The 13,188-nt window shown below is 39.1% G+C and overlaps 1 protein-coding gene across 3 annotated transcripts; it reads right to left on the bottom strand.

Annotated features, from left to right (window-relative positions):
* Positions 1–8,769: 8,769 nt before the first annotated feature.
* Positions 8,770–11,896, bottom strand: LOC114195900 (protein TAPETUM DETERMINANT 1-like). Of its 3 annotated transcripts, XM_028086339.2 has the most exons (5): positions 11,730–11,896; positions 11,075–11,126; positions 10,835–10,963; positions 10,634–10,744; positions 8,770–9,847 (listed from the first exon to the last, which is right to left on the bottom strand). In XM_028086339.2, exons 3-5 carry the CDS (start codon positions 10,917–10,919, stop codon positions 9,504–9,506), a joined length of 540 nt encoding a protein of 179 aa, XP_027942140.1. In that variant the 5' UTR covers positions 10,920–10,963; positions 11,075–11,126; positions 11,730–11,896; the 3' UTR covers positions 8,770–9,503. The 3 variants fall into 3 exon arrangements, with proteins under 3 accessions (XP_027942140.1, XP_027942139.1, XP_027942136.1); XM_028086338.2 differs by lacking the exon at positions 11,075–11,126 and having other exon boundaries at positions 10,835–11,034; XM_028086335.2 differs by lacking the exon at positions 11,075–11,126.
* Positions 11,897–13,188: the final 1,292 nt, after the last annotated feature.

Raw genomic sequence — 13,188 nt, 5'->3', positions numbered from 1 at the left:
AATCACCACTCAAGAGTTTCAAAGACCAACCTCCTAGGACTAATTCGTCTAGGCCTTCTAATGAAACTCATAATTCTTCTCAAGGTACAAGGACAAGTTCCATAATATGTTTTAAGTGTTTGGGATATGGGCACATAGCTTCAAATTGTCCCACCAAAAGAACCATGGCCTTAAACCTTAAAAAAGAAGTAGAGAGTGAACATTCTTCTCCCCCTTCCCCCAAAAGTAATTCTTCCCACACTTCTTCTTCAAGTGAAAGGATTAAACCCCTTGAAGGTGGATTGTTAATGATAAGGCACCAACTAAGACAAGTTTCCAAGAAAATTGACCCTTCTCAAAGACAAAACCTTTTTCATTCAAGGTGTCATATCAAAGACAAACTATGTCCCCTCCTCATAGATAATGGAAGTTGTGTAAATGTGGCTAGCACAAGGGTTGTGGACAAGCTTGGCTTGAAAACTATCCCTCATGCCAAGCCCTACAAGCTATCATGGCTTAAGAAAGAAGACATTAAAGTAATTCAACAAGTCCTCATTAACTTTTCAATTGGAAATTTTAAAGATGAGGTGTTATGTGATGTTGTGCCTATGGAAGAAACTCATATTTTGTTAGGTAGGCCATGGGAATTTGATAGAAAAGTCTTTTATGATGGCCATGCTAACACCTATGTTTTCTCCTTCCAAGGCAAGAAGTTCACACTCCTACCTCTCTCACCCAATCAAGCAAATGAGGACAAAAATAAAGTGAAAGATAAGAGAAAAGATGAAAAAGAAAAAGAGCAAGTTACCTCCAAAGTGTTACTTGCCTCTAAAAAAAGATTTTCAAAGCAAGATGGACATCACCATTCTTTCTTCTCTTGCAAGGCTCAAAAGGAAGACCCAATGCGCAAGCATGAGAAGAAAAGTGGTCTAGAAAAGAGGAATGGCCTAACCAAAGCTAGGGGTAGTACCCTTAGAAAAGATGGAACAAGAGCTCAGAAAAGGGAGGCGCAAAACCTCCCCCAAATCAAGTCAAGCTCCATCTACAAAGGCTTAAAGAATTTGTGGTCAAATTCTCTCCAAGAAGGGGAGGATGATGAAGGATTGACCCCAACCAAGGATGAAGGCACATGCTTAAGAAGACTAAGCATGTTTGGAAAGGAAGTTCACTAATCCTTCATCCCTTTCATTTGTGTTTGTTATTTTTGATTCCCTAAGTTGACTTAGTTGAATCAACTTTAGTTGACTTGTTGACCTTTGACTAGGTTTGACTTGTTGACTATAGTTGACTTGACTTAAGCCAACATGCTAATCTATGTTTATTTGCTTTGTAGGTTAATTAGGAGTAAGAAAGCAATGCTAGGTGGCGCATGGTGATTGGGGAGCATAAATGATGTGGAGGAGAGAGTAAAGCAAAGACATAAAGCATAAAGTAAAAGGCATGAAGCAAGTGTACCTATGTACCTTTGGTCTCCTTTGTTTTTAGCACACTTTGGCCACTTTTTGGAGACATATGAGACACATTCTTTGTCTCCTTTTGTGCTAGAACGAAATTAGCCTTGCACACACCATAGTTGGCTCTTTTGTCTCTCATTTTTGTAACCTTATTTGACCTAGTTTCTAGAAGCTAAGGTTAGGTTTTTGTAGAGACATCCTTAGGTATCTTTTATTTGCTTAGAGGCCCCTAAACTCTTCTATATAAGGGGTGCTCCTAGACATGTAAAAGGGTTGAACATTTTGAAGTAAAAACACTCTTGTGTCTCAACCATTTGTGAGAGTTTCCTCCCTTGGGAGTGAATACTTTTAAGCCTTATCTTGCATAGCAAGTGGCGGCACACATCTACTCATCTTCAAGGTTGCCATGGCTTCTAGCCTAGCCTTGTAGTGGCGTGCTTCTCACATTTTTACCATTTCTTTTCTTTCCATTTTATCTTTTCTTCTTCCTTTAATTGTTCTTGGTTTTCTATGGTTTATGTGTTTTCCATTTCCTTTTTGTTTGAATCAATCCATCATCTTCTTCTCTTGAGCTTTGTGAAAGAAACCTTCACATCTAGATAGCATGCTATCTTAATGTCCAGTGGGGATTTCACTTAGTTTTTTTAATCAACTCACACCATATTCAATAATCTTAAAAAGGAACAAGATAATCCTTCATCAAAGATTTAATAAGATCTTGTCATATTTAAAAATATATGGTAGTTATTATCTTTTGATATTTTATGATATAATTAAATAAGATAATTATTTAAAAATATTAAAAAAATATCTAAAGATATACTTCCCCAAATTATCGTTTATCATAAATATTTATGAATTATCAAAGTTTTTTTTTCTAGAAAAAGATAGAGAAAATTGTAAGGTCCAATTTTTGTTGTTTGTTCCCTCTTATTGACTTAGCTAAACTTCTTCACTTTTTCAAGCTTTTCTTGCCTTCTTCATGCAATGCTTGACTTGAATTTTTGTGATTTTGATAATTTTCTATTCTTGAATTTATCTTTAATGTGTCATGAAGCTTTAATCAATTTATTTCCACACTTCCATGAACTTAACTTAGTTGCAGCTGCACTAACACACCTCAAAATTTCCAAAGAAAATTTATGCGACAAAAAAAGTTATTTTTAACATGTTTTTGTAACTCAATAAACCCAATTATAAGAAATCTCAATTAAATGAATCTTTTAAAAACAAAATTCAATTAAAAATCCATAATTAAACATTAAATGAGGTAAAAATATGCACTCATCAATATGTTTTCCATTCAATGTTACTATTTGATTTTTGTGCCTAATGCTTGTTGTGGCTTTATCAACCGTGGCGTGTTTATGGTTCTTGAGGTATTGAAAAATGTCTTTTGAACCTATAACTAAAATTGAATACCTAATGGAGCTTGTATCTAGGGATAAAACATGATTCATTAGTAATCTTAATACTCTTGAACTTAATGCATGATTTCACTTGTTGAGGATTCAATGAATTGGAACTTGATGAGTTATCATAAACTCAAAGTCTCTGGGAATAGGATTTGAGTAATCTAGTGAGTTGATTTTGACTTGAATATGGATGGAATTGAGATGTTTATGAAGGCATGAGAATGAAGTGAATGAAATCTAGTTTTGACAATTGTAAATACTCTATGTTAACTTTTTTGTTGCACACCAACTGTTTGATAAAATACCAAAAATATTTTCTTTGTGTTTTTATGATCTTTGTTGTCAAGTGTTAGTCCCTATGGAGAGAACGATATTTATTATTTGCTAGGTGCAACCGATGCACTTGTCGTTTTCCACTAATAAGGCCCATTTCGAGCTGAGTCGATCTAGGCTTACGTTAAGTCGGTCAAGGAGTCAAGTTGGCCCGAATCTAGAAGTAGTCGAGTTGACTAAGCCAAGGGCAAGATAGTTCAAGTTAACTTGAGTTGATCTTTGTCTAAGTTGAGTTGATTTGACCTTGGCCTAAGTCGAGCTGAGTCGACTGAGTCCCTAATCGAGTTTAGTTGGTTCACACTCTGGTTGATCCAAGTTGGCTTGAACCTTGGTCGATCTAAATTAATCCTGGCCTTAGCCTTGGTCTAGTTTGTAAACAAAAGCCTAAGTCAAATCGACTAAGCTTAGTGTAAGATCCGCAAAATTTAATTAAATAAATAAATAATTAATTAATAAATGCGGGTAGGTAGTGCATTTATGACATTAAATTCTGTTGTGTATGACACGGAAAAGTACTAGCTCAAGTGGTTGAGAGTACTTTGGTTGTGTGAAAGGATTTGGGTTCGAGTCCTATGTGTGTTAAATTGTGTATTATTTAATTACTATTGTTTTGATAATATGTTGGAGCATGATTCAAATGATATGATACTGGAATTAGGTAGGTTAGCATGAAACATGAATTGGCTTGGTGGTTTAGAGCTTTGATTTGGCATTGGTAAGTTCATGGGTTCAAACCTTGGTGGTGCACATTTAATTCTCTTTTTGCTAACAATTGGAATGGCTTGAATTTAAAAAGGCATAGAAAATCCTATCAACCTCATTAAACCATATTTTCGTTTTTGCATTAACCCATATTAAGGCACCCTTTAAAAGGTAAAATTTAGGGGAGAAGAGGGGTTTAGGCATCTGTGATTGTGGCTTAGGTAAAGGAATACGAAAATCTAGAGTGAATTGTGAGGTTGGGGGAAATTGATAGCTGAATTGGGACAGAATCAAGGAGAACGGCATTGGTGTTCAAAGGGAGACGCGTATTTCAAACGCTAGGCAAAGGAAAACCTCAGGTTAGAGGAGCTGAACCCATAATATTGTTTTCTGATTTGATTGTATGGAATTGATGACTTTATGCCATGGATTTTCGTGTTAGTCATGTGATGAATTGGGGGTTTGGGTGGTTTGGTACTGTTTTATTGAGATTTCTACCTAATTGCATAAACATGATGGGTATTTTGTGCGGAGTGTGCTGCTATTGTGCAAATTTGGGGTGGTGGGTCTCTATTGCGTCCAATTTATGCTGTTCTGTTGGTGTAATGTTGTCAAACTGAACTGGTATGTTTTGGGGAGTGTGATGGGTCTCTGGTGCAGTGCTTGTATGTGTGAAACAGTGCCAGAGCCTGCAATTCTCGCTCAGGCGAGCTAGGCGAGCCTAGGAGAGATATGCAGGGACTCGTATCCTCTCCTGCTAGAGGTTATCGCTCAAGCGAATGATTTTGGGTTTGGGCGAGAGGTCATCTCGCCTAGGCGAGTGAGTCTCGCCTAAGCGAGAACTCGAGAGGGTTGGTGAGTTGGTTTGGCATCCCGCTCAGGCGGGAATTCCATTTCTTTTGAGCGAAAGAGTGTCTCGCTCAGGCGAGAGTCTCTCGCCTAAGCGAGAATTCGGAGAATGTTTGCACATTGGTTTAACTCTCAGCCCAAGCGAGAGATGTGATTCTTGGGCGAAAGGTAGTCTCGCCCAGGTGAGCAAGGCTCGCCCAAGCGAGAATGCGAGTTTTGTTTTATGCTCGGTGCTCGCTCAGGCGAGGTAATCTAGTCTAAGCGAGATCAATTGGAGTGCTTAGGCGAGAACTTGAAGTTTAGGCAAAGGATGGATGAATGGTGTGTTTAAAGGCAATTAATGTTGCAGTATTGGATTGATGAATGTCTGAATGGTGATGCGTGGTCTATATGGCTTCTAAGATATCTCAATGGTGGGCTTGCTGATGTTCCATGGGTTGTGGCCCAGGATAGGGGTTAAGCACGTGGCATTCTATGGGTTGTGGCCCGGAATGAATTTCTTTGAGTTGTGGCTCGGGATAGCGGATGAACACGAGGAACCTTTGAGTTATGGCTCGGGTTGGCGAGTGTGCCGGTGTGAGTGTGCTGGTTGTGGCCAGTACGGATGGGTCCGGATCGATTGCCCTCCCACTGATGAGTTTGGTAGTTCTGGGACGTTACGGACTATGTTCGTATTTGGGAACTTCACCTGGCGTTACGGTGTGTGATCCGTAGCATGGTTTCCGCACGTGCTCTATCGGTTGTGGCCGATAGGTGTGGCAGCAAGGTGCCTTGAGATACTTAATAGAAGAGGTAGAACACGACTAGCATGGTTGTGGCCATGTGGAAGAGTTGGAATGAGTCTCCTTGATGTACATTGATATACATGGTTGTGGCCATGTGGAAGGAAGGTAACGAGTCTTCCGCGGGGTGCATCGATATACATGGTTGTGGCCATGTGATAGAAAAGGAGGAGGTTCTTTGGAAATGAAATAATATCATGTATAGTTGTGGCCATGCGAGATAAGAGAAGAGTGTGTTATTGATGTATCTATTGTTTATACATATACATATGTGTATTTTGAGTACGTTTATGCTTCATCTTTTAGCTCACCCTATCTGCTTGTGTTTGACAATGATCGTGTACGCGGTACACGTGAGCAGATGATGTTGCAGGTGGAGCTAGTGAGGCCTAGATGCAGAGAGGGGATAGCTTGGGAGTTTTATCTTTATATATATTTTCTGTTATTGGAATTAAGTTGTAAACTCTTTTGAGACATTTTTGGATTATTCCACTTTTGTAATTATGGATTTAGTTTTATCTTTTGCATTTATAAAAGTTTAATTTCCCGTGTTTTTGGGAAATGAGGTATTATTAAATGCAGTGTAGTTAATTACTTTTTTTTTTTAATTCTTAATATCCTGACGGGATGTTACACTTAGGCCCAAGACTAACCTAGTCATCTTTGGCTTAACTCGAGACAAGTCAGCTAGGTCTAGGTCAAGCTAATTCAGTCGTGCTAGGTCGAAACAAATTGGCCCAAACCTAGGTAGATTTGACTTGGTCCGGATCAATATTGAACCAATTTAATTTGGACCTCATTCAAGTTGAGTTAGCCTAAGCTAGATTGAGTTGAGTCTAGCTGTTCTAGGTTGAGTTAAGTTTATGTGAGATCAAGATAGAATAGACTAGGTTGATCAAAGTTAAGTTAGAATGATGTCAAGGTGTATTGGGTTGATCCCACATTAGGTCAATTAGGTCAATCTCACGTCAAATATAATGTAATTGACAAAGTAGATTTAAATCTAATGTAATTGACAAAGTAGATTTAATATAGATTTAATCCAATTTAAACTAGATCGACAAATCAAAATTAATCTAGTTAAAATGGATATGGATTTCTATTTTATAAAATCTAGATTGGATCTAGATTAAATTTTGAAAGATTTAATCAATGATCACCCCTAGGATCAAATAATGTAGAGTAATTGAGCTTGTATTTGGATCTTGAATAGATTAAGATTATGGTAGCATAACTAAGATTTTAATTTGACTCAGTCAACCTAGAGAAAACGTAAGCTAGTTCTAGCCAGGGAAGAGCCCCATGCACGAAACATTTTGAACACATTCAAATGTAAAAAACATGAATGAACAAGTAATACTTTGTCCACTCCATACACCTAATCTTTACCTTGTGTTTGGATGGAACATTTCAACAATGCTTAGAAAATGAAATGCTTTGCATTTGAATTGTTTGAAATCAAATTCCATTCATTTTTTAAATAATTTGTTTGGATAAGGAAATTAAAATACCTTACATTTCAATTTCTTGTTTGGAAAAAAAATTGAATTTATTGTGAGATAAAATTTAATTTTAACAATATTTATTTTAGGCTTAATTATGTTTTGAGTTCATGATAAATTTGGAAACCCGACGATCAAGAAGGATCCGACGACACGGAAAGGTCCGACAACCCGGACGCGCCCGACGACCTAGAAGAGTCGACGACCTAGAAGGGCCGACGACCTAGATGGGTCTGACGACTCGGACGGGCCTTCCAAACCGTTGGGTTCGTCGGGCTCGTCGGGTTTGTCTAGATAGTTTGACCCGTCCGAGTCGTCGGGTCCATCTATGTCATTGGGACCGTCCATGTCGTTGGGTCCGTCTGGATCGTCGGGCTTGACGATTTGGAAGGGTCCATCCAGGTTGTCGGGCCCGTCCAGGTTGTTGGACCCATCCAGGTTGTCGTGCTTGTTTGGGTCGTCGGGCCCAAAGGTTTGGAAGGGCCCGTTCAGGTTGTCGGGCAGTCTGTGTCGTAGGGCCCGTATGGATCGTCAGGCTCATCTGGGTCGTCGGGCCCATCTGGATTGTCGAGCCCGTTTGGGTCGTCGGACCCGTCTGAATTGTCGGGCCCGTTAGATCATTGATCTTGTCCAGATAGTCTGCCCCCATCTGAGTCGTCGGGCCATTCTGGGTCGTCGGACCCGTTTTGGTCGTAAGGCTCGTTCGGGTCGTCGGGTCCGTCCGGGTCGACAGGTCCGTCCGGGTTGACGGGCCCGTCTAGGTCGACGGACAGGCCCGTCTAGATCATCGAGCCCATTCAGGTCGTCGGGCCCGTCTGGATCGTTGAGCCCATTCAGGTCGTTGGACCTGTTTGGGTCGTCGGACCCGTCTGGGTCGTCGAACCTATCTGGATTGTTGAGCCCATTCGGGTCGTCGAACCCGTCTGAATTGTCGGGTCCGTTTGTGTCATCGGACCTACCAAAGAGTCTAGAATGTGAGGTTGAGTGAGAAGAATTTCAAATTCCACCTATTTTGAGGGTATTTGAATTTCTACTAATTTAACCAATTTAAATTCCTCAAAAAAATGCTTGTATTTTGAAATGCTTTTTAATTTTTGTATCCAAACAAAGCATTTCATTACAAAGCAATCTAAATTCTTCAAAAAAATGAATTACTTCATTAAAATACTCTATCCAAACACACTCTTAGGAAATTCATGAATTTCCCTCCTTTCTCTTGTCTCCATAGCCGGCCAAATAGGACTCTCCACCATTAATAAAAAGTCTATTTTAAATAAGTACAGGTATCATGAACAACTATATATCAACTTGTTAGTAGGTCTCTTTAGAACAACCCCACAACCAAATCTCCTCCGATACAAGAACTAGAAGAATCTCTATCAACTAGTTGTTAACCAATTCCTGGACATTTCATCACCCCTAATAAAGATTTTGTTAATATCCACCAAGAAGAATAAAACAAGCACACATAAAAGAAAATTTAGGTATCAATGACTTTAGGTACTCTTTAACATTTAACATTTCAGTACTCTTTATAATTCTCAATGACTTTAGGTATCAAAAAATTTACTATACATGAAACATAACTCAATACTCCACACGAAAGTAGGTTATACTCTACCAAAAACCCCTTTAGAAACTCCACTCTTTCTTTCAAGAAAAACATGTTATACACTATAATTGAAGAGCCCTGTTCCATAACTACTTACTATATACGTGAGACTAATTTCTCTGTAACATGGCAATTACATAGTTATATTCCCTTGTCGATGCAGGAGTTTTAACTGCACACTCACCAATTTTATTTATTTATGTATTTATAAATAAAAAAAATGTAGAGGCATAATTGAAGTGTAAATAAGAAGGTACGATGCGACTTATTGAGCATTATGTTTGGCGTCATCAGGATGAAATGAATGTCCCCGGTTAGGAAGAGGAACCAAATTTGGGTGGTTGACATAATGACGAATCACGGACATCCTGAGGAGAGGTCACAATCACACATTATACATCCGTCCCTCGTAATCCAATTCCACAACCCCCGGCATAGCACAGATTGAAGTAAAAAGAAGGGGGACCAGTCCTTCTGCTTCCTTCTTTCCACTCCCCCCTCCAAAACATTATGTCTACAGTTGAAAAAGATCTGCTTTGCTTCAATATTGCAATATATGCAATGACTTTTAGCCACTGCTATGACCTGATTCTTGTACAGTTCCATTAATGAATGCACACAAACGGGAAAACGACTTAAAGTATATCATCACCTCATCATGCAACAATGCCCAAAACCACAAAAACAAAGCTAAAAGACCCTCGCTACTAGCCTATTTTCCTTTCTATCAAAAAATTCGTAAGCATCACATTGGAAAGACCCATCACGTGCACAAGGTGTTGTCCGCAGATACGTATCTAAAATCTGTATATACAGGTGAAAAGAATGAAGTTGTGGGGCAAGACAGAGGATTGTTGTTATGATCATGATGATGATCAGACACAGATGACAGAGGAAACGGAAAGAGGGTAGAGGAAGGTGTTGGCATATTGGAATGAAATGGTGGCACCGTTGATCAAGGGTCTGCCATCATTGACGAGGCAATCGTTGTAACGGAGGCGCTTAAAGACCTTGGGGTTGATGAGGCGTGCAGAGCTGAACCAGCCGCACCTCAGGTGAATGCCAGAGATGTCGCATCCACTCACGCACATGTTCATGATCTCCACCGTGTACGTGGGAATGCCACTTGGGAGTGGGGCCGTGGGGCCCTGGTTTATCACTATATCAGACTTGCTGCATTTCTCACCCCATATTCGGTCCGGTTCCATCTTTCCATTCCCTGCACCAAAACCCGAATCTTTTCTTTTCAGAACCAAATCAAATTCCCTCTATCAAATTAATCAAACAGTTGCAAATATTATTTTTATTATTTGCCAAACAAAATGACAGTCTTCTGTGTTACATGGTACTCCAGAGATTTACATCAAGACCACCAAATGACATCTGCGCAGGAAGCCACTCCGCGACAAAATACTGTTATTATTCTGGTTTATAAAAATATGATCATTCCAAACCAATACCCAAAAGCTAAAAAGCAACTTTCAAGTTCAACTCGGGCGAAAAGCCAATTATTCGAAAGGCTAGAGCTATAGCTAGCCCGGAATTATTTCAACCCTAGTGGAATTTAAAAAAGAAAAAGGTCAAAGAAAAATTCCAAACTTTTTTACTTGTTTAAATTAAAGGGAAATACAATGATAAAAAAAAATATGTTAAAAACCATTAATCCTTGTCTTTTCTACATTTCCTCTTCAACCAAATAAAAAAACACATTAGGCATTGATAAAAGAAAATCCTCTGGTGCTCAAAATAGAAGTGCAGCTGTAATTAAATGGGTGAATTCTGTAGTTATATGGGCTTTTGATGATTAGATCACACAATCTTTTAGCAGCCATTTCGTTTTCAGCGAAAACATACAAAGAAATAACGCCTAGGCATGTATCTAAAGAAAACAAGACAAAAAGGCAACATCAAAAGAAGAAGACAAACTCGTTCTTCTCCCATGAAAAGAAACATCTAAACCAGTCATAACATGATTTAAAAAAAAAAAGAAAAAGAAAACACTTACCGCCAGTAAGAAGTTTGCGATGCGAGCTATGGAGCTTCTTGTTCCCTTCCTCTACACGACGCGATGATAAGGAGACAATGGTTCCCGAAAGAGTCGTCCCACCAGCCAAACCTACAAACGCGATTAAAAACGGCAGTTTAAGAAACTATGAACAAGAATAATCCACATAACAATATTGAGATTGGGAGTGAAAACACGCACCTGTTGAAACGGCAAGGGGTGTGAGGGAGAACAAGGAGACGGTTAGCAAAACGACGACGATTCGTTGAACCGAATGCTGTTCCATGAAACAACGAGCACGGCGAGGCGTTCGGAAGTTGGAAGTGAATTCTGAGTAGTCACGGCATGGAAGAGGAAAAGAGAATAAGCTTCTTTTTTTTTTTTACAGAGAAATCACAGATCTGCAGAAGAGAAGAGCAGAAAGGGAAGGGTCATATGTACACATCACATCATGTGAAGAAAGGAGTCAACGAAGCAGGAATAGCCGTCGATTCTGGAAAAGACGAGAGAGAGAGAGAGAGAGAAAGTCAGTGTCACGGGACTACTACTAGAACTACGAAGAGAGTGTGAAACCTAAAAAGAGAAAAACAAGCATTGGGTGTTTCCTTTTCTTATTATCTTGAATTGGATGAAATAATCCAGCTAGCTAGTATGAGAAGGATAAAGTAGCTAGCTGCAACACACGCACACGGTTAGTTGGTTTAGAAATGGCGATGAGATTGGGGCAAAAGGACATTGATTGGTCCATGCAATTCTGTTCTTCTCTGGTATCTGTGTCGGTTACGTTTTAAGGGAAAGAAGAGTGATAAACAGAGAGAGAGAGAGGAACCGTGGTGCGTGGTGGAGAGGAGAAGGCGGAGAGGTGGAAAAAGGGAAAGAGGTGGGGTGGGGGTAGGGTTTGAAGCGACCAAGGTGGCAGAGAGGATCAGAAGTGACAAACTGCGACGCGTAAAGAAGAATCGTCAAAAAAAGGTGAAGCGCATTAATGAGATAACACTGTCATCCCATTAGGTCTTTCCCTATATATGCCAGACTCACACCTCACACCTCACACCTCACACACCACCCAAACAAGAGAGAGAGGGAGAGTACTTACTACACATACTGTTACAGTGCTGCTACTGGGTAGGTTTTGGTCGCTTTTCTTTTTTGTTGGTGTTGCAAATGGAAGCGTCGATGCGGGGACGGTGGGGATTTCCTTTTTCTCTGTCGGGGGGTTTTGCTTATTATTCACACCCGCACCAAGGCGTGGTTATGTATACGCTCTACATCTCACTGTGTCTCTTTTTATATTAAAATAAACAATAGGGTCCTTTTACAATCATTTTGTGATTTGTTTCCATTTGGTTTGAATTTAATCAACCATGGTTAGGGGATAGAGTCATCGCACGTGGGGCTGTTAACCCTGCCCATGGGATATGATTAACATGCTTCTTATTCTCCTCCTTAATCATTCCTTCACCTCATTTCATCCATCTCATCTCAGGTGTTTCTTCCATCCCATCCACCAACTATACCATGTAGAAAATCCTGTATTTTCACCCTTTCACCTTAAGTAAAATATTAAGCTTGAATAAAAAATAATAATTTACATCTTTGGATTGATGTGTAGTAGTGATGGGTGTTTATGAAGAGCAGAATACATTTTAAGGTACAGCGAGACAAATCTCGCTGCCGTGGAACGTCCATTCATTCTGTTTTGGGAATCACGTCACCTTGCTAAGTTATATTCCTTCTTGTTGAGGAAAAACAATGATGTATATGTGTTCCTATTCTATTTCTAATTCATTTGCTATATGGTTCTCTTTTGGAAAATGTAGAATTGAAGGTGAAAAAGAAATATGTATTTGTGAAGAGTTACTTTATGGTGAGAGAAAAGAAAGAAGTAGAATATTGGTGGAAATTTGAGAGGAGAGTGGTCCAACCAGAAATGAGGTTGATTATCCGAATTCTAGTCAATCCAAGAGTCCTGTTTTTTTACGTACGCAAGCGGACACATTCTGTTTGTGTGCACGTACATGCATAAATGGTATACGGGGTGGGGATCGTGATCGCAAGGACTGGACCACATTCTCACTAATTCCTTCCCAACATTATATTTTCTTAATGTACTTTTTATTACTTCAATTATAGATCCTAGTGTGCCAAATTCTTTATGAAGGTAGGGACGTCTATGTCCATGACTCTACCAGTACATAACTTTTAAACAACTTATAACCTATGTAACCATGATTATATGTATCTTGAATTAATGCATTATCTTGCATTAATACAATATAATACAAGGAGGATATGTATTCACTTTTAGATTGCTGATTCATTCATTTTGTTTTGTCTTTATTTAATGTAATTCACAATTACATTACACCGTCCTTTTTTGTTCTTGAGCTTCATTTGGTATTCTATAAGCATAATAAAATGGCAATAGAGTCACTTCAATCTTTTTTTTCACAAAATGTCAATTGATACAGGAAGATGGGTATTACCTTCTAGATCGAGAAGTTTGATGTGAAGAACACTTTCAACCCATGAAATATAAATATGGGGGCTTTACA

Source organism: Vigna unguiculata, chromosome 9, assembly GCF_037176805.1.
Source record: "Vigna unguiculata cultivar grain cowpea cultivar isolate G323 ecotype 2 chromosome 9, ASM3717680v1, whole genome shotgun sequence".
Taxonomy (NCBI): domain Eukaryota; kingdom Viridiplantae; phylum Streptophyta; class Magnoliopsida; order Fabales; family Fabaceae; genus Vigna; species Vigna unguiculata.
This window is presented reverse-complemented; position numbering and strand designations above follow the sequence as displayed.